At 44.6% G+C, this 22,266-nt stretch overlaps 1 protein-coding gene across 5 annotated transcripts in view; it reads left to right on the top strand.

Annotated features, from left to right (window-relative positions):
* Positions 1 to 22,266, top strand: part of ZMAT4 (zinc finger matrin-type 4) — a 176,361-nt gene that overhangs the window by 94,695 nt on the left and 59,400 nt on the right. For all 5 annotated transcript variants that reach the window (XR_015750298.1, XM_087969655.1, XM_087969653.1 and 2 more), the window contains one exon: positions 9,241 to 9,397. Coding sequence is in view for 4 of the 5 variants with exons in the window: in XM_087969655.1 (XP_087825781.1) it covers positions 9,241 to 9,397 (157 nt within the window). In the remaining variant the exon portion in view is untranslated. The remainder of the gene's footprint in view (positions 1 to 9,240; positions 9,398 to 22,266) is intronic.

Raw genomic sequence — 22,266 nt, 5'->3', positions numbered from 1 at the left:
TGGAGGCAGGACCCCACTCCCAGATGGTCCTGGCCCCATCTCTTCCTTGGATGCAGGACCCTCATCCAAGTCCTCTCCAGACTCCCAGACTGGTCCACGTTTTTCCCCACTGTCCGATTCCGCTGTGTCTGCACAGGCTGCCGGCAAACCACAACACATCCATTGCTTCTTGTCCTGCCTATGGAGGGGCTATGGAGAATAGATTGTCCCCTTCCTCTTCTTTGTGGCAACCCCTGAGATATTGGAACACTGTTATCATGTCACCCCTAGTCCTTCTTTTCAATAAACTAGACATACAACCATACACCCTAGCAGGGATCCTATTGTAAGTCCACTGTTGTTGCTGTAAATTTGGGTCAGGCAGATTAGGAGTCATACAGAATTAGCAGCCTTTCTTGGAGAACCAGCCTGTGAAATGCTGCTGTTTGTGTTACGTTGAGTGATTAGGCACCCTACATAAAAGAGATGGTATACAAGAAAACAAGCACTCAGGTTTTTTTCATAATGCTTCCCTGCTTCAGTACAGAAACCCAAAGCTGCTTTCTATCCAGCTTTGTGTTCTATATTGACAGGCATTGATTGCTTCTGCCGTGGGAATGTGTCAGTCTTTTTCAGCTGAGGGTCACCTTCTTGCAGGAGTAATCCACTGGGAACTGTGTAGTGGAGCACTGGAGTTTAAAGTGAGCAAAGCACCCTTTTCTCCCTAACTGTAATGGTAGGTGAGAATGACCTTGGGGGAGAAGGAGGGAGGCCGCCTAGGGAACAGTCAGATAAGAGAAGGCGTAGACTGCAGCTGCACAATGGATGGAGAAAGCAGTTCAGAAGGCTCCTCCACCCAAGTTCTCAGGCTGTAGAAGAGACTGGAGATTTGTACTTTTGAGACTTGCAAGGTTGATGTCAGCCTTCCCAAATAAATCAGGCGGAAAAAACACACGACCACAGGAGCCCATTCTACTTGATGGTAAGACTATGTTAACAATCTTTCAAGCAGTGGTGGTGGGATTCTACCCGTTTCCCTACTGCTTCGGTGATCGCACACCTTGTGTGCAAGCATGCGCATGCACGCATCTTTCCAAACACCAGCTGAGGCTCTGCTGCACCAATCGGCTGAGAGGATAAAGAAGAGAAAAGCACAGGGGCCGGTGGGAGGGACGATCCTGCGCTTTTCTCTTCTTTCGCCTCTCAGCGGATCGTCGGAGCTACCGGTTCAGCCGAACGGGTACCTTTTTTAAACTACCGGTTTGGTAGAACCAGGCCAAACCGGTAGCATTTCACCACTGCTTGCAAGTCTGAAAAAACAAAATCTCCCGCTCTCTCTTTCAGAGTTTGGGGAACCTGGGCAGCATCCCCTTCTGGGTTTCTTTCTCTGCTCGTTATGCAGTTGTGGGCTATGCCATCTCTTATCTGACCGTTCTCCAGGCAGCCTCTCTTCCTCCCTTTCCCAAGGTCATTCCCACCTCCCTGTAGACTGACACAAACACCCCTTTTTTTTTCTTTCAATGCAGTAAAAATCCAATGTGGATCTCCCAAAGGTGCTTTTTTCAGGAGGCAACTGGACTTTCTTGTTTTTTCTTTGAAGAAGTTTCGCTTCTCATCCAAGAAGCTTCTTCAGCTCTGACAGGAGAGTAGGGAATGGAAGGAATCTCTGACAGGATTCTACTCTCCTGTCAGAGCTGAAGAAGCTTCTTGGATGAGAAACAAAGCATCTTCAAAAAAAAAAAAGCCAAGAAAGTCCAGTTGCCTCCGAAAAAAACCAGCTTTGGGACAACCATGACCTGGATCACTGAGAATTTCTACAGACTCCGATGTGAGGTGAAAACAAGAAGAATCTTTTCAATCTTTGGCAGCAATGTTAGAAGAATTCCTGCAAATGGGGGCGGAGGGGTTATAAGGGTAGGGAAGAGTGTATCACTGTCAAAAACTATATTCTTTTGTGTTTCACTTGGTCAGACTTCTCCTAAGTAAATCTGTTTAGGGCTGGACTGCAAACGCAGCGGCTTGCAAGATGGGTGGTGTGCAATTACATTCGATAAAATGCACTAGGCAATCTTTCTTTCTATCGCTATGCAGTGTTAGAAAACTTCCAAGCTAGAACTTTCTGTTTTCGTTGATGATTGTTGTGATGTGACTGATTATTCTGAAAAGGTAGTAAGTGGGGCGGAAAGGTAGTTTTAGAACGGTATTGTATCACTGAAGAGGCTTTTAGGAGACTTTGTTTATAAATCTTCCCAGTAAATTGATGGTAGGAAGAAATTCTGTCTGGCAAACTAATTAGACCCCTGGCATATTTCCTGATAAAAAAATAAGCATGGAACTGCCGGATTCTTTGTGTGCGAGCATTTTCTGCTGTTAATGTGGAAATACAGGCTGCTAATCTTCATCAACATGTCAAAAGAGAGCAGATAGCAAAGCAAAGGACATCAGAATGACCGATAGTCATTGGGCTGAAAGCTGCAGTTTTCAGTAGATGATCTTTTTTTTTTTTTTTTTTTTTTTGAGTATTTTCAGTGGAAATAGTTTCAGGTTATTTGGGGGAGGAGGGTGTTAAACATGTGCACGAAGGATCCAATTTGGGGTGGTGACTAAGGCACCAGGCTAAAACTAGGAGATTGTGAGTTTTAGTCTTCTCTTGGCCACAAAGCCGCAGGGTGATCTTGAGCCAGCCCCCCCCTCTCATTCCTATCAGGTTAAAGCATGTAAGAGCATGGTGGCTCAATGGTTAGGGTGCAGTACTGCAGGCTACTTCAGCTGATTACTGGCTGCCAGCAGTTTGGCAGTTCAAATATCACCAGGCTCAAGGTCGTGCAATTTGGGTGTCCTCCAGAACTTACCACTCCTGCTAAAGAAGTAGGTGGTAGCCAAGTTTAGGGGGAGCCTTTGCACAGATTCATCTTCTGCACCAATATGTCCAGCCATGGATTGGGACCTTGCTCATGGTGGCGACTCATACCTTCTTCACCTCCTGTTTGGATTAGTTTGATGTCTAATGTGAGGTTTGCCCCGAAGAGCATTCAGAAGTTTCCTCTGGTGCAGAATGCAGTATTGTAGGGAGTTTTGGGGTTTCCCGTTATGCTAATATAATATCGCTGCATTGGAGCTGGTAGACTTCCAAGTGCAATTCCAGGTGCTGCTTAATATCTATGGAGACCTACACAACATAGGGCCAGAGTCTGAAGCTATGACTCCTGCATGGTTTCTGCTTGGCCTACAAGATCTAGCAGAGGTGGATGCTCCAGATCTTCTCCATTAAAGAGTGTCATCTTCTTGGTCCCAGGAATTGAGTCTTCTCTGTGGCAGAGACTGACTTGTGGAACAGCTTCCCCCTGGAGATCCAGATGGCCCTGGCCCTATCAGCCTTTGGCAGCCTAAAGACTTGGCTGTTTCCTCAGGCTTTGGGGCTAGGGGGTTAGGCAAGCTCTTCCACTGATGTGGTTTTCATGACCAGAGTTTCTTGTTTTTCCACATTGGGTTGCATAGATTATTGGTTGCGCTGTGTGGTTTTACATCTTTGACCATGACTTAGAGTCACTGGATGAACTGGGCAGCCACAGAAAATAAATAAATCAATCTTCTCAAGGAATCTGTCTGAAATTCACAGTCCCTTCTGAATACAACTCTGGCAGTAACTTGAAATTAGCTATGTCCCGAGTAAATGACCTAATGCTGAAATATCCAGAATGGAAATGTCAAAATTAAAATCAGAGCCATTTTCTCGTGAGCATTAACGCTTTCAAGAGTGGCTCTTGCCTTGCTCTGGAGAAAGAGGGAGGGTTAGGGAGAAAGAAATCAGCACAAATTCTACAATCAAGCCATCTCAGGAAATAACCCAGGAGGGCTGGAAGTACTTGAATGGGTAAGTGCTCCTACTTGTAGAGTAGATATGCTTACTTTGGTTCGGAACCTGCCGAGGGAGGAAGAGCTTAGACTCTCCAAGCGGATGGAACTGAGGAAGCAATTTTATTTTCCATTCTGGGAGGAGAAACGTTGCCTCCTTCCACAGTGAGGCCCCTTCCGATGTTATATCTTTGTGGCACAGAAGCATCACCGCAGGACTCTTTTATGAAGTGTCTGAAGCCTCGTTGAAATCACCCCGCCGTGTACTGTCGCATGCAGACCGTGGAAACAATGGTGTGGATGGAGGAGAGACCTCTGGTAGTTGTCATTGTCATAGCAACCTGGAGGGAGGTTGTGGAGAAAGGCTTTTAACTGACCCATATTATAGATGGGAAGATAGAAGGGGAGAAAGAATCTAATCCAGGGGTGTCAAACTCAAGGCCCATGGGCTGGATGTGAAATAACCTGGAAATAGCAAAAGACCAGCCCGTGGTGCGTCTGGCAGATGAAAAGGGGCACAGGGGGGCTGTGGACAGGCCCCCGCACCCTGTTTTCAGCCTGGATGGCCTCCTGCAGCACTCCGCTGGCCAAAATGAAGCCTGCGGCCACCCCATGCCCCATTTTGGCCAGCAGGGTGCTGCAGGAGGCGTCTGTCCCATCTCCCTTCCCCTGCTCCTGGCTGACCCACAGAGAACTAAAATTCTGATCTGGCCCTCAAAGAAATCCAGTTCGAAACCCCCCGCCAGTGGTGGGATTCAAATATTTTTACTATCGGTTCTGTGGGTGTGGCTTGGTAGGTGCGACATGGCTTGGTAGGTGTGGCAAGGGAAGGATACTGCAAAATCCCCATTCCCTCCCCCACCCCACTAACCTGCTTTCCAGCTCCGTTCTCCTGTGCAGGGCAACCAAAGAAGACCCAGCCAATCAGCTGGGACTCAATGGGAGGCAGAGAAGAGATGGGGGCGGGGCCAGTCAGAGGCGGTATTTGCTGGTTCTCCAAACTACTCAAAATTTCCACTACCGGTTCTCCAGAACTGGACAGAACCTGCAGAATACCACTTGTGGCCCCCGCTCTAGTAACTTTATGCCAGATTTATGAGTTTATTGCAAGGTCCGATTTGGATCAGTCACCAATACTAGAGATTGAACCTTCTGAGCTTCTTCGGTTATAAACTGAGTTCAGTTTATAGAATCATAGAATCAAAATCACGTGAAGTATTAGTGCCACTTTATAAAACCTTAGTAAGGCCACATCTGGAATACTGTATCCAGTTTAATCCACCACATTAAAAAAAAGATGTTGGGACTTTGGAAAAAGTGTGGAGAAGAGTAACTAGGATGACTAAAGGCTTGGAGTTTAAAACAGATAAAGAAGGGTTGCAAGATTTGGGTATGGCTACTCTAAAAAAAAAAAAAAAAGGACTGGGGTGATATGATAGCAATATTCCACTATTTGAGGGGCTGCCACAAAGAAGAGGGGGGTCAACTGATTTTCCAAAGCACCAGAAGGCAGGACAAGAAGCAATGGATGGAAACTAATCAAGGAGAGAAACAACCTGGAATTAAGGAGAAACTTCTTAACAGTGAGAACAATTAACCCGTGTAGAACAGCTTGCCTTCAAAAGTTGTGGGTGCTTCATCACTGGAGGTTTTAAAGAAGAGACCGGACAGCCACTTGTCTGAAATGGTAGAGGGTCTCCTGCTTGAGCAGGGGGCTGGACTAGAAGACCTCCAAGGTCCCGTCCAGCTCTATTCTGATTGATTGATTGATTGATTGATTGAGCTTTCTGACTTGTGCTGGAGCCCATCCTCGGGGAAGTTCCCTGAGGTGGACTCTGTCAGGATTCCGGCAGTTTACCCCCAATGAAATCATGAGTCTCGTGCCAAACTTCCAAAACTGAAAAAGGATTTATTGGGAGTTAACATGCTGGCACTGCCTGGGTGTAGCCGACTCTGAGGCACATCATTCACTGTCACCCTTGACCCTGGTTTCCTCTCCACCCCCTGGGTGTATCATAATTCATATTCTCCAATGGGATACATCCATAGCCAAGAGTCATCAATTGTGTTCTCCAGTTAGAATTTCGTGCAGCAGAAACTTCAGTCACCTATTTACTATCTTTGAAAACATTTGTGGAATGCAGTTTCAGTTTTGCAAGCTGCTTCACTGCTCCCCTCTCTCTTTTTCTGTTGGCAACTCTAAAAAGACCATAGAAATATTTTATGACTTGACAGACTCCAATATAAGTCCAAAAACCTCAGGAGATTAAACTTTTAGTCTCGGTGACTGACCCAGATTGGATCCTGTAACGTTATCCTGGGACACGTTTATTCGCCTTCATTTGTTATGAGTTTATAGTCCATTCCTAAATGGCTCAATTGGCAACTTAGTCTTTATGTAGCTCACAAACAGTCTTCCTCTGGCTCGCTGGCGGAGTCGTCACTCTCGTCTGTGCTTCCAAATCTCTTAATTCTCTGTATTTCTATTTTAAAATAAGGCTTAGAGTGTCACAACTCTTTCTGGTTTGGTAAATATTCATAGCATAAAGATGAATAGGGGGATCCATTTTTTCCTGCAACCCAGGGGATCCATTTTTTCCTCCACTATGTTCATTTCAGGTCTCGCCTAATGCAGCAGCTCTGCACACAAACATTTTGCCATAGATACAGCTATAGGAGAATGACCAATGACTTCAAAATGTCCTCTCTTCAGTTTTTTTTTTTAAATGTTGCTAGAAATGCTAGCTTTTAGCAGCTCTCTTTAAAATGGAAAGAAATGCATGGCCATTACTGATGCAACTGAACTTGCACCTATGGGAGAGAAGAGGAAGGTAAAGGTAAATGTTCCCTTCACACATACGTGCTAGTTGTTTCCGGCTCCAGGAGGCAGTGCTCATCTCCAATACAAAGATGAAGAGGCAGCGCTGCCCGTAGATGTCTCCGTGGTCATGTGGCCAGCAGGACTAAATGCCAAAGGTGCACGGAGCACTGTTACCTTTCCACCAAAGTGGTCCCTATTTTTCCACTTGCATTTTTATGTGTTTTCGAACTGCTTGGGACAAGTAATGGGAGCTCACTCCATTACGCGGCGCTAGGGATTCGAACCACCAAACGGCCGACCTTTCTGATCGACAAGCTCAGCATCTTAGCCACTGAGCCAGCGCATCCCTTAGAAAGAAGAGAAAACAGCAGTGTTATTCCAGAAATGACAATTATCAAACCCAAGGAATTGGTATTCTTCCCTCCGGCCTCCATTTCTCCTTCCATGCTCCATTTAGTGCCAGGCAGAAATTCTCCTGCACATAATTTTCTCCTTACATTTTCTTCTCGTTCCATGTGATGAAAGGCAATTTGCTTTTTTGAAGTTTTGTAGAAGAAGCAGACAAGCCTGGTGACATTTCCACAGATAAGAGTCTCGTGTTCCTAAAAGCTGCTTTAGTGATCAAGGTGACCCACCATGGGAATTGGGGGGGTTGAGAATAACCAGACTTTCTCCCTGGCTTTTCTGCTTTATTTCTACGAACTCATCTGTGGGGCTTCGTCTGTTGACACTAAAGAGGAGGAGACTTGCTTTTTTTAAAATATATATTTTTATCCCTTTAATTTTTTAAAAAATAAAAACTCGAGACAGGAATATAGCTAATACTCTTCCCTCCTCCTGCTATTTTCCCCACAACAACAGTCCTGTGAGGTAGGTTGGGCTGAGAGAGACTGAGTAGCCCAAGTTCACCTACTTGGCTTTCATGCCTAAGGTGGAAGTAAAACCAGTGGTGAAATGCTACTGGCTCAGCCTGGTTTAGCCCAACCGTTAGCAAAAATTGTTTTGGTAGCAAAAAATGATATTGACCCTATTGGTTTTATGAGATCACCCCATCTTTAGAAGATGATAAAATCCTACTCTGAAATCACATCAAATCCTGCGGGTTGAGATGGTTGAAATGTGGCAGTTTCTGTGCATGGAAAGACAATTCTCCACACAAACTCTCAGGTCTCTTTTCAGATTCCAGGCATCTTGGAAATCTCAGTTCAAAATCTCAGGCATCAAAAATCAGATTTACCTAGAGTTTGCCTGCAATCTGTCATCTACACTTCTATAATTGTCTGGTTTGATTCTGCAACCCAACAAGACAGACACAGACTTCAGAGAGTAATTAGGACTGCAGAAAAAACAATTACTACCCACCTGCCTTCAATTGAGGACCTGTATCCTGCACGAGTCAAAAAGAGGGCTGTGAAAATATCTACAGACCCCTCACATCCCAGACATAAATTGTTTCAACTCCTATCCTCAAAGCGACGCTATAGAGCACTGCACACCAGAACAACTAGACACAAGGACAGTTTTTCCCCGAACGCCATCACTCTGCTAAACAAATAATTCCCTCAACACTGTCCAACTATTTACAAAGTCTGCACTACTATTACTATTAATCTTCTCACAGTTCCTTATCACCCATCCGCTCCCACTTGTGACTGTATGACTGTAACTTTGTCGCTTGTATCCTTATGATTTATATTGACTGTTTCCTAGTAGGATTTGATTGCTTATTTGTACCCTATGACTATTATTAAGTGTTGTATCTTATGATTCTTGACTCTTGATGAATGTATCGTTTCTTTTATGTACACTGAGAGCATTTGCACCAAGACAGATTCCTTCTGTGTCCAATCACAATTGATCTATTCTATTCTATTCTATTCTATTCTATTCTATTCTATTCTATTCTATTCTATTCTATTCTATTCTATTCTACTCTACTCTACTCTACTCTACTCTACTCTACTCTACTCTACTCTATTCTATTCTACTCATTCAGCTTTGTTCGGGTATTTTCCCACGTCATTGTAGTTGTGCTTTTAAAGTTGTAGCAACGTTTCGGCAGAATCTCATCTGCCATCATCAGGCTTCTGTATTGTGTTCGTCTGTGAGTCAGACTTTCACAGCCGTTTCTGTTTTAGCACAACTATAATGACGTGGGAAAATACCCGAACAAAGCTGAATACCATACATATAAATACCCAGGAAAACTTAACATACATACATACATACATACATACATACATACATACACACACACACACACACACACACACACACACACACACACACACACACACACATATATATATATATATATATATATATATATATATATATATATATATATATATATATATATATTCTTAAGTTTTGGCGGTTATCTATATGTATGGTATTCAGCTTTGTTCGGGTATTTTCCCACGTCATTATAGTTGTGCTTTTAAAGTTGTAGCAACGTTTCGGCAGAATCTCATCTGCCATCATCAGGCTTCTGTGTTGTGTTCCTCTGTATATCACAATTCCTACTCTGCCTGTTGCTTCCCAATAAGCTAATATTTCTGCTTCCTCCTCCTTGTCTTCTCCAGGGTAATGATGATGATTCGGTGGATAAAAACAAGTGCTGTACACTCTGCAATATGTCATTTACCTCAGCAGTGGTGGCTGAGTCACACTATCAAGGGAAAATCCATGCCAAAAGATTAAAACTCTTGCTAGGAGTCCAGCCGACTTTAAAAGCCACCGGTAAGTCCAACAACACTGGTAAGAAATTGTCTATGTGTAGGTACCCCCAAAGAAGCCAATAAGATATCATCACTCTTCGCTGCAACAACCTTTTCAAAATAACTATGCCAATTAGGGAAGGAACCTAGGCTTGTTACCCTCTGATGAAATTGTGATCATGGCCATCTATCTACTTAGATTATTTTTAGAAGAGAATGGAGAACTTCATGGGGATCAACTTTGTGCTCAGAAGGTTGTGCTCAGAAGCCCAATCAGGAGAATAAAAGAACAAGCAGGAGAAGCAATAAAGTACACTGTATTTTACATTTGCATTTCATACCTCTAAGGGAAAAAAAATCTGATTATTACAATCGACCTAAGACTAGCGGCATAAACATATTGTGTTCATTCTCCCTCCTTTGCATTACAGCTGCAAATCTGGACTCCTATTTTGGATAAACTAAAAATAGTCATCTGGGTGTGGTAGTTTAGGATAGAAGCTCATCATCATTAGCTAGGACTAATGATAAGTGGTGCTAAGATATCCACTGTGGTGGGATGCTATCTGGATGCCCAGGAGATAGAAAGAATGCATTTCAGAGGAGCAAGAGAGAACTCAGTTGAGATAATTTGTCTGGGTGAAAGAGTGTTAAGATGGATAATTTGTGTGGAAGAAAGAGTGTTAAGATGGCTCCTCCCAGAATACATGTTTTATGGTCTGTGTTCTCTGATTTAAGTTTGGCAAGATTCTATCTATAGGTCAGGAACAATTAAAAAATACTTGTTAGGGATATACACCCTAGCAGAACGTGCAACGGCAGTCAGTCAGTCAGGCAGATATGTGAGATAAACGTTGTTGTAGTTTACACTCAGTAAAACAGATACACAGTGCTAGTTAAATAGTTTATTCCAGTAAGATTGTTATAGCATAGTCAAACGGTCCATATATCATACACTTAGTTCAGTCCGTCAGGTGATTATCCATTAGCAAAGTCCAGTGTCGAAAAAGAGGTCAGTAAACTCACAAATAATCAGTCCAGTAATTTATCTCTTTGTGCAGTAGAGATATGAAGAAAATCAAATCTCTTTTCTTCGTTCAGCAATAGCAGGGAACACACACAGTTATCACCATCAATCCATCATTGTCAGCAATCCAGTAAAAGCCAGCAAACAGTGAGCTCTCTTGCTCCCTCTTATGGTGATTTTACAACCGCACCCAAAATACATGGTCTGCATTTAAAGTGACACACACAATCATAGTCTATATATATTATTTTACCCAAACTAAGTTAGGTAACCATGTTATCCCTAACAATACTGCTTCAAATCATCTCAACATGTCTTTGATTGATGTTGGGCTCCAAAAACAAAGAAAGACATTTGAGTCCTCTTGCTACGAGGGGAGGGAATGTGATTTCAAATGTGGAAGATGATACTGACTTTAGGAAACACACGGAGGTATATGGGAAGGGCTTGGAATTTCTCCTTGGTTGCAGAGTAGGTTGCAATACTTTGGAAATAAGTGGAACCCTTATCTCCCCCCCCCCCCAAAAAAAAGCAGCTTAACTTGTCTGGAAGGCAATTTTATTCAAGCTGGGAAAATGCTTATAATGCTAATTAATGAGTGAGCAAAATTCAGTGATAAAACTTTCAGTAATTTCAACAAAATGCTTCTTCCCTCCCTCTGGCCCCAAATCTTTGCCTTTTGACTCCAATGATAACTCAACATCGTGCCAGCATGTCCATGTATTTTAGAGCAAAGTTGATGTTAAGTGACTCAGAATAGTTTCTTAGGCCTGTTTCAAGGTGACAATGAGATAAGTCAAGTCCTCCTCAATCTCAATCACCAAAGTTTTTTTTTATTTTTATTCAAGCTGGTTACCATAAAAGAGGACCTGACCTGTGGTTGCCCGCATTTCAGCCCTGGTCAAAAGGGCCCAGCAGAGATTATACTACCTGAGACTTCTCAGAAAACAACAACTGAATGAAAAACTGCTAGTGACCTTCTACCGCTGCACCATAGAGAGCATCTTAACTTACTGCACTTGTGTAGGGTTTGCCAATTGCACAGAGGCAGATAGGACAGCACTCCAGAGGGTTCACATCATTGCCCAGAAGATCGTTGGTTGCCCTCTCCCCTCTTTGGAAGAGCTTTATAGCTCCCACTGCCTTAAGAAAGTTCAAAACATTCTCAAAGATCCATCTCATCCTTTGCAGCCTTTTTTTGAACCATTACCATCTGGCAGACAGTACAGGATAATAAAAACAAGGACAAATAGGCCGAATAACAGCTTCTATCCCAGGGCAGTAGCTCTTTTGAATTATGCTGTATAGTGCAGTGTTGGTGCAGCATCGGGGGTTTTCGGTTCAATGTGTGGAGGGTGAAGGATGTGTGTTTGTGTTTATTTTCATGGTCATGATGTGCACTGAAGATGGTGTTTGATTTCATTGTACGAGGTGCAATGACAATAAAGCAAACTAAACTAGAACATAGAATAATAGACTTGGAAGGGGAGCTTGGAGATATTCTAGCCCAGTGATGGCAAAAACCTTTTCAGCACTGAGTGCCTAAACCAGAATGCACGCTTTTGCGCACACCAGAGCACCAGAAACTGAAGACCAGTTGATTGGTGCGCATGCACACGCCGAGCAGCTGGTCTTCGTGCATGCCGGAGCGCTGGAAACCCAAAGACCAGGTGACGTGCTGGAAACCAGAAGAGCAGCAGGCAACGGTGTGCATACCCACAGAGAGATCTTGGTGTGCCATCTTTGGGACACGTGTTCCATAGGATCACCATCATGGTTCTAGTCCAACTTTCTGCTCAAGCAGGAAACCCTAGACCAGCGGTCTCCAACCTTGGCAACTTGAAGCGTGGTGGACTTCAACTTCCAGAATTCCCCAGCCAGCTTTGCTGGCTGGGGAATTCTGGGACTTGAAGTCCACCACGCTTCAAGTTGCCAAGGTTGGAGACCCCTGCCCTAGACCATTTCAGACAAATGGTTGTCCAGTCTCTTTTTGAAAGGCTCCAGTGATGGAGCCCCCAGAACTTCTGTAGGCAAACTGTTCCACTGGTTGATTGCTCTCAATGTTAGAAAATTCCTCCTTAGTTCTAGGTTGTTTCTCTCCTTAATTAGTTTCCATCTATTGTTTCTTGATTTGCCTTTTTGGTGCTTTGGAAAATATAGTCCAGAAATATTTCACAAGAAGAGTTCTCCACTCCTCTACTCGTTGCAGAAGACCTTATGCTACCAGACTCGAAATTCTAGACCTAGAAAACCTAGAACTACACCGCCTTCGGTCCGATCTAAGTATAGTATATAAAATCATACATTGCAATGTCCTACCTGTCAATGAATACTTCAACCATAACACTAGAAGAGCACACAATAGATACAAACTCACCAAACTTGATTGCAGGAAACACGACTTCAGCAACAGAGTGGTCAATGTCTGGAATACTCTACCTGACTCTGTGGTTTCTTTCCCAAACCCCAAAAACTTTAATCTTAGACTGTCTACTATTGACCTCACCCCTTTCCTAAGAGGTCTGTAGGGGGCGTGCATAAGCGCACCAACGTGCCTACTGTCCCTGTCCTATTGTTTCTTTTTATTTTTCTTATATGTACCCATTTCATGTATTCATGTTTATACTTATACCTGTTATCTTATAATCGCTTGACAAAATAAAATAAATAAAATAAATATGAGTAGCTCTTCAAAATTCTCCACTCATTAGATATTTTGTGTGGACAATTTCTCTGTTTTGCTCCAAATCAGGATTCCGTTTTAGAAGAAAGAAGTCCAGTAAATAGCAGTAGCATTAAGTGACAGAAAAGATCCTTGAAGAAGGAATGCAAGAACAAGTATGTACTTAGAACAGCATAGCTCTGAAAGAGAAGAGGAATCGGCGGGGGTGGGGAATCAAGATTTCCCCATCTTAATTCTCTCAAATATAAGAGGAGGAAGAGAGAAACTCTGGCAGGTTTCTGTTATTCCCTGCAACAATAAGTAGACTTTCAGTATTCCTTTTACGGTATGTTTCTTGACCTGATCTATACCATAGGGCTGACATCTCAAGCCTGAAGAAGCCACCTGAGATGAGTGTTCAATCATTCAGAACAGAGCTGGAAGGGACCTTGGAGGTCTTCTAGTCCAACCCATTGCTCAAGCAGGAGACCCTATACCATTTCAGGCAAGTGACTGTCCAGTCTCTTCTTAAAAGCCTCCAGTGATGAAGAACCCACAACTTCTGGATGCAAGCTGTTCCACTAGATAATTGTCCTCACAGTTAAGAAGTTTCTCCTTAATTCCAGGTTGTTTCTCTCCTTGAATGGTTTCCATCCATTTTTTCTTGTCTTGCCTTCTGGTGCTTTGAAAAATAAGTTGACCCCCACCTTCTTTGTGGCAGCCCCTCAAATACTGGAATATTTTTATCACGTCACCCCTAGTACTTCTTTGTTCTTCTCTTTCTCCTCTTCAGATTGCATAGAAATGATAAATGTCCATCTATGGAGAGTTGTGCAAACAATGGAAATTGGGACTGTTAATCCCCAAACTTACACCTTTTATCCACTTTATGACTCAATAAGTAAACCCCATCTCCCTAATTCTCTTCTTCTTTACCTGGTTTTTAAAAGCAAATTCTCTTTCACGAAATGGAATGATAAGCTGTAGGAAATAAAAACGCAGGAGAAATCGATCTTCTAATTTGGGGGAGTGCTTAGATATTCAACTTATCTAGGGGTTTTGGTTCCTTCTCTTACTGGACTTCTATTTTAAAATAAAAACCAGTAAATCCTCAAAGCATCAAATCGCTACAAGCCGGCAGGAAAAAAAAAGACAGTGTTGAGTGTTAAGTATGGAGAGTAACGGAGACCAGACATCTGACCAGTGACTTCAACTCTTTAATAAAGTAATAGAACATAACAGAGCAACGCTATGGGCAGCAGTAACCCTTTTATAGGGTTAGCTGCTGCCTTATTAACCAATGAAATGTGCAACAAGTTCAAACTACTAACCAATAAGAAAAGTCCCAAAAGTGGCCAATCAGGGACTAGTTCTGGCCCAATCCCAAGTTGTTGTACAAGGACCAATCAAGAGTGCAGGTCTTCAACCCCTAATTTGCATTTAGTTTATTCACTTTTATTGATTCACAACACCCCTCCCCTTGGGTTCCGTTTGAGGGAGCTGTAATAAAATCCTCAAGATAGGCAGGCCGTTTGGTCTGCCTGGATGATTTCCGAGGCTCCACCGGTTTTGTCTAATGTCCAGTTCCAGTGGAGCGTTTGGATGACCTTTGTTAAATTCTATTTCGCTGCGGCGATTCCGTGCTGCATTCACTGTGGTTGTCTCTGCTAGTCCGTGTTTCTTCGGGGTTTTGCAGTTCGTTTTCCCCGTATTAAAGTTCCCTGAAAACGCCAACTCCCTCCCCGCTTCACGTTCTGGTGCTTCACTGGGCTGTAGGGCTCCCGTTGACCTGCTATTAATTGTATCAAAGTCAATTCCCTCGATACTTCCTCCCCCTTGGGTTGGTGAACCGGGAAGTCATGGCCGCTGGTGGTAATCTTGATCGGAGCTGGTCATGTGGCGTTTCCACACCTCCCATCGTCTGTTAGTAGGCGGTAAGATCTAGGCCGGTGAGGTGGGTAACGTTGCGGGTATCCATAACGGTCGCGGAAAAGTTTTTGCAAGATTAAATCGCCTACCTTAAATTCACGGCATTTGCTGCTGGAGCCGAAGGTTTTCCGGTGCAGCGGGTGGAGCCGGTCAAGGTGCGTCGTATTTTCCGCCCCATAAGAAGTTCAGCGGGTGTTTTGTTGGTCACGCTGTGGGCGTGATGTGCTGCAACAAGAGAATTCGATTGATTTTCGTCGATGTTGCCAAATTCCATTTTGTGAAGGGTCTTTTTACAAATTGTACCATGCGTTCTGCACGTCCATTCGCCGCAGGTTGCGCGGCGAGGTTAGCGCATGGCGGATGCCCCGATCAGCAAGATATTGTTCAAAGGGCAATGCAGTGAACTGTGGGCCGTTGTCCGAGACCAACACGTCCGGAAACCCGTGTGTGGCAAATAGTCTGTTTAATTTATTAATAACTGAGTCTGTTGTAGTTGTGTGCATTCGATGAATCTCGAGCCAGTTAGAATAGGCGTCGACAGTAATCAGGAAAGTGTGACCTTTGGTAGGCCCCGCAAAGTCAATATGAATACGGGACCACGGTCCCCTCAGCGTTCCCATTCGGTTGGGCTTGCTTTAGGTGGGGCGTTGCTGACGTCCTGGCAACGTTGGCACGTAGCGACCCAGGCCTCGATTCTTTTGTCGATTCCCGGCCACCAAGCATAGCTGCGTGCGAGTGATTTCATCCGCACAATACCCGGATGTCCTTCATGCAATACCGCCAAAACAGTCTGTTGCAATTTGCCAGGGATTACGACTCGATCGCCCCACAAGATACAGCCTTTTTGGGAAAACAGCTCGGTTTGGCGGGCTTTGAAGGGCACCCATTCAGGTGCTATTTGGTCCGTCGGCCACCCCCGTTCAACCCAGCGTAGTATGTGTTGCAGAACTGGGTCACGTTTCGTTTCAAAAGCAATGTCTCTAGCCGTCAAGGGTGGTGCATGTAGAGCTTCGATCTGTAGTGTTGAGAGGGTTGGGGCTGGATCCACAACAGCGTCTGGGAGCGGTGTTCTGCTCAATGCATCGGCGTGGAGAATCGATTTCCCCGGGCGGTGTTGCAAGGTGTAGTTGTAGGCCGCCAGGAATTCAGACCAACGGGTCATTCTGGGGGACAATATATACGGGGTTGGTTTATTACCCGCAATGATCCCCAGTAGCGGTTTATGATCAGTGATTATTGTAAACGCACGCCATAAACATATTCGTGAAATCTTTTAACTGCAGCAACAATAGCTAAAGCTTCTTTGTCCAGCTGACTATAATTTCGTTCAGCTTTAGCTAAGGTTCGCAAAAAACGCGATGGGGGCCTCCGCTCCGTTTGGTAACACGTGGGCCAGAATTGCCCCAACCCCAAAGGTGATGCATCACACGTGATAGTGAGCGGCAGAGTCTCGTTGTACTGCATAAGTACTGAATCAGAAGTTAGCAATTTCTTTACTTGTTGGAAAGCATGTTGTTCCGTTGCCCCCAAACCCACGTTGCTTTTTGTCTAATAGTCTATGCAATGGTTCAGCTACTGTTGCTTTGTGGGGTAAAAACACATTATAGAAATTGATAAGTCCAAGGAACGCCTGTAGGTCTGCCTTGTTCCTTGGAGTGGGTGCCTTTTAATTGCTCGTAATTTGTCTTGGTGGGATGAATTCCTTGGCTGTCCAGGAGATATCCCAAAAATTCTACTTTTTCGGTACATAACTGGCATTTATCTTTTTTTACTCTGAGGCCTGCATTTTGGAATCTTCGTAAAACCTCTCTGAGTCGTTTTTCTAGGATGTCTTTGTTAGGTGCGGCGATGAGTACATCGTCGAAATAGGGGACAACGCCTTTTATCCCTTGTAACAACCTTTCCATTAAACTCTGGAAGATTCCAGGGGCGACGCTTACCCCGAATTGGAGCCGGTTGCATTTAAATGTGCCCCTATGTGTTACAATCGTTTGCGCCTCGGCTGTGGTTGGGTCTACAGGCAATTGTTGATACGCCTGGGCTAGATCTAGTTTGGCGAAAACTTTCCCGGCGCCCAGGGAATGGAGTAAATGTTGCACTACCGGTACTGGATAAGCACTTTGCTGCAGTGCGTGGTTTAATGTGGCCCGGTAGTCTCCGCAAATTCTTAGGGACCCATCAGGCTTGATAGGCGTCACTATCGGGGTTTCCCAACGGGCGTGGTCGGTGGGTTCCAGTACGCCCTGCGCTATTAGTTTATCGAGTTGTTCGTCGATTTTAGGCTTCAAGGCGAACGGCACCCGACGTGGCTTAAGGCGGATGGGTGCTATCTCAGGGTTCAAGTTAAACGAGATTGGGATCCCCTTATACTTGCCTAGTCCGTTCGCGAAAATGTCTTGGAATTCTTGCACGAGTGCTTCCTCCCAATCGACGCTCTCGGCCTTGTGGATTCCGGCTACAGTGATCCCGAGCAGCCTGAACCATTGAAGGCCTAGAAGACTAGGCCTGTCTCGATCCACGACCGTTAGTGGTAGTGCGACGGTGCGGTCTTTGAATGAGACCTGGAATTTGCGGGACCCGACAACGGGAATTCTGTTACCCTGATAGTCTTTGAGTATAACCCTTTGAGGGTTAAGGTCTTGGCGGCGGATCGTGGGAATGAGCTGTTGGAGCGTTTTCCACGATACCATCGAGAGGGAAGATCCCGAGTCTACCTCCATCATGCAAGGTTTGTTTTCGATGGCGACCTTTACTCGGATTTTCCCAGCATCAAGGGATGTAGCGTGGCCTATGGTGATTGTTTGGTGGGTCTCTTCCCGCTGGGTTTCTTCACGCCTGGTGGAAGTGGTGGACGGTTTGTTTCTGTAGGAGTGGTTCAATTTTTCTCGGTGTGTGCCGAAGAATCCTGAAGACTGGTATTCGGCCTGTCGGGGTTTGGAGTTCTGTTTGCTTCTGCAAACCTTTGCGATGTGACCTCGTCTCCCGCAATGGCGGCAGAGTGCGTCGAGGAATTTGCAGCCGGATCGTGGGTGATTGGCTCCACAGCCAGCACACGGTCGCAATGAGTGTTGTGTGGACTGGTCTCTCTCCGTTCGAAGTCGGTTGACCTCTTCCTCATCGCTGTCGGACGGGGACTCTAGGTCTTCGTGGTGAGTTGATACCAGGTGCCTCTCCGAGCGAGGTATCAGTGGCGAGTTTACGTAGCGGTGCGTTGGTGCGGCGCATTTGGGCTGCCGACTTCTTGGTCGCCTCCGCTGCCGAGGCTTCTTTAAGGGCATCGGTGAGGCTGATGTCCCCCTTAGCCATAATTTTGCTCTGGATCGCGCCGTCTCCAGAACCAGGCGGTCCCGGAGGGCTTCTTCTAAGTCTGCGAACCCGCAGAGGCCTCCTAGGTTCCGGAGGTCCGCGATGTAATTGGCAAGGCTTTCGCCCTTCCGTTGGTCCCTCTGGTAATATTCGTGTCTTCTTACTAGGGTTGGCACGGTGGGCGCGTAGTGAGCCCGTAGTAACGGCTCGAGGACGTCCCAGTCCATTTCTTTTACCTCTGCTGGCTTGGCAAGCGACTTTGCCATTTTAAACACAGTTGGCCCACAATGAGTTAGAAAGATAGCTCTTTTTTTTTGCCGGTTGTCGCATCTTTCAAATTGTTGGTCTCCAGAAACATCTGGAACCGATCCATGTAGGCCTCCCAGTCTTCGGTTTCTGGGTTGAATGGAGCGGGTGGTACGGCACCGCTGGCCATGTTGCCGTTGATGGTGCGTGTTCGACCACGTGCTCTGTTAGTTGCTCTGTAGGTTAGTCAGCTCTTCGGTCTCCGGATCCCACCCTCGTCGCCAGTGTTAAGTATGGAGAGTAACAGAGACCAGACATCTGACCAGTGACTTCAACTCTTTAATAAAGTAATAGAACATAACAGAGCAACGCTATGGGCAGCAGTAACCCTTTTATAGGGTTAGCTGCTGCCTTATTAACCAATGAAATGTGCAACAAGTTCAAACTACTAACCAATAAGAAAAGTCCCAAAAGTGGCCAATCAGGGACTAGTTCTGGCCCAATCCCAAGTTGTTGTACAAGGACCAATCAAGAGTGCAGGTCTTCAACCCCTAATTTGCATTTAGTTTATTCACTTTTATTGATTCACAACATTGAGTAGGTGAACTTCAGCCATTACTTTTATGTCAGCATCCAACCGAGATAAATTCCAAAGTTGCTACCAGCTAAGCAAATGATCCTCCAGTTTACTCCTCCCCGGGGAGCTGAGAAACTGATAAACAAAGAGAGCCTGAAGGAGGAAATCTCTTGCTTCTTAGCCCAAAGTGCTGCTCTTACAACATGTCCACACAAGGCTCTCTGGCAATCCCTTCCTACAGTTTTCAGCGTTATAGGAGTTTTTTCATCCGCAAGGTACCCAACTGCACGAGGCTATTAAAAATAATTGGTGACATCAGAGAAGAGTGAATTGGGACTATTTATTTCCTTCAAACTTTCACATGTGTGTTGTACTTGCTTTCTTGCTTTCTGTCTATCTCTATTTAATTTCTCTTCTATTTATTTCTATTTCCTTCCTTCCTTTCTTTCCTTCCTACCTTTCTTCTTTCTCTCTTCTCTTCTCTTCTCTTCTCTTCTCTTCTCTTCTCTTCTCTTCTCTTCTCTTCTTTTCTCTTCTCTTCTCTTCTCTTCTCTTTTCTCTTCTCTTCTTCTCCTTCCCTTCCTCCTTCCCTTCCTTTCTTTCCTCCTCTCCTCCTCCCTTTCTTTATTTGCATCTCCTTCCTTCCTCTCCTTTCTTTTTCCTCCTTCCTACCTTCTTTCTCTCTTCTCTTCTCTTCTCTTCTCTTCTCTTTCTCTTCTCTTCTCTTCTCTTCTCTTCTCTTCTCTTCTCCCTTCCCTTCTTTATTTGCATCTCCTTCCTTCCTTCTTTCTTTCCTTCCTACCTTCTTTCTCTCTTCCCTTCCCTTCTCTCCTCCCCTCTCCTCTTCTTTCCTCCCCTCCCCCACCCCTCTCTTCTTTATTTGCATCTCCTTCCTTCCTTCTTTCCTTCTTCTTTCTCTCTTCTCTTCTCTTCTCTTCTCTTCTCCCCTCCCCTCCCCTCCTTTCTTTATTTGCCTCTCCTTCCTTCTTTCCTGCCTGCCTGCCTGCCTGCCTGCTATGATTTGCTTAAGGACCATAGCAAAAAGGTAATAAAATCAGCCATGATCCACTTAGCTGTCTCCCTTAGGAATGGAAACTCTGGCCTCCATTGTGTTCGTAAATTTAGGGCTACCTAAAAGTAGCAGCAATTAGAACGTGGCTTGAAAACTGAATAGGTTCCACTTTTGAAAGTGAGTATGTTTCTTCTTGATGTCAGCCCCGAGAATTTTGTGGCTCTCTGAGCATTTGAGAAATAGCTGTTTGTGTTTCTTGCACACACACACACACACAAATACGAACCATATTGCTTTCATGCCCCTATCTGGGGTTTACTTGGAGGCATCTGGTTGGCCAGAGTTTGATGCAAGATGCTAAACTAGATGTTCAGGTGGTCAGTCTTTTAATGGCAAAGGAAAGGAAGTGAATTGATCAGGGGAAAATAGTCATTTGTTTCATTGGGTGTTGGGATTTTTCTGCCTAATAAATGATGCCAAGCCAATGCTTAACTTATATTGTTGGTGCATTTTCCAGAAGAAGAGGGTAAGAAAATGTGCATCCAGTCTGATTGCCCACCCCAACCTAGATTGTCAGACTTTAAAAGGAATTTATCACAGGTTTCTATGGAAATGGAGCTGCCAAAACAGACTCCATTATGCAAATGACACATTGAACAAAGTCTGCAGATGTCAGCCCCACTGAGTAGAGCAGACGAGAAAGTCAACTCCACAGGTAGCCTGAAACTACTCCTGTCGAGATTGGCTATAATAACAGAATTTTGCAAGTCTGATTATTCCACACACGCCCTTTCGTCTTAGATAGGAGGTATCTCTTTTTTGGCCAGACATTGACTCCAAATATTCAAGAATGCTGTCTGCGAATGAATGATTTTGAAATTTGTGTACTGAAAGACATGTCTGTATGAAGAAAAATTAGTCAATTTTTCGTTCGACAACCCTCCCTGCAGAACCTCACGCAAAGAACTGCACCAGATAAGTGTTTGAAGATTTATTGGGGAAAGGAGGTTAACAATTTGAGGAGGTGGTGTATATATGCCATCTATATTTTAGGAAAGATGACATATGAGGACAGGTTTTTAAATATCTTTTTAAGAATATAAATCCACGTCACACTGTTCCCCAGGTTCCAAATCTGCAGGTTTCACAACTTGTTGGAGATGTCGTCTAATGAAGGTAAAAAGCAATCCTCCATCTTGGTGAATATCAGTATGTACATGACATGTTTATGCGGTGTTAGGTTAAACATGGTTTATGAAATCAATTATTTTCCAGAGAGTTGAAGTCCACATAACTTAAAGGTGCCACAGTTGAGAAATACTGGCCTAGACTATTAATTGTGGAGTAACGTAAGCTGGAGGATGCCACCAAGTGAACGGCTCAGCTCTAGGCTTTCCAAGGATCCCCTTTTAGCAAATCGGGAAAATGGGTGGTAGGGTTAGGTGAGCTGTGGAACTGATTTACTCTAGTTCCTTTTTCTTTTCTTTTACTGACCCTGTAATCTCTTGCATTAAGATGGAGTCAGGGTGACTGCATGGAGCTGAGCATTTCCTGGCTGGATGCCCTTCCTGACACCTAAAGGGAGTTCACGGCAGATATTTTCTCTTTGCGCCCAGAGGAAAATATCTGCCGCTACTAGGATTGAACTCATGGCCTCCTGATTGTGAGGCAAGAGTTCCACCGCTAGGCCACCATGCCACTCAGTCTAGCTCTAGTTCAACATTTACTCTTCTGTATTTACTTGGGGCTCTGTGCTCAACTGAGGGTGTAGGAGTTGACCAAGCTGAACCTGAGGGTGGGGTCAAATGCATCATCATCCTCAAGTCCCTTTGTTCCCACAAGGGATCTAAGTCCAGCCCACTTTGAATTCTGTTGATTCTTATCTACCTCCAATTTGCTTGGAACGTTAATAGTTCAGATTCTGGTGGAGAATATTAGCACGCAATAAACCTATATAAGCCTTAGTGGCGCAATGGTTAAGAGTGCAGTACTGCAGGCTCCTTCTGCTGACTGCTGGCTGACTGCAATTTGGCAGTTCGAATCTCACCAGCCTCAAAGTGGACTCAGCCTTCCATCCTTCCGAGGTGGGTAAAATGAGGACCCAAATTGTTGGGGGCAAGAGGCTGACTCTG

Source organism: Notechis scutatus, chromosome 7 (genome assembly GCF_049901735.1).
Source record: "Notechis scutatus isolate UNSWTSFEM ecotype Mainland chromosome 7, rNotScu1.2, whole genome shotgun sequence".
In the NCBI taxonomy this organism is placed as follows: Eukaryota; Metazoa; Chordata; class Lepidosauria; order Squamata; family Elapidae; genus Notechis; species Notechis scutatus.
The sequence above is the reverse complement of the archived record's forward strand: the minus strand, read 5'-3'. Positions and strand labels throughout refer to the sequence as shown.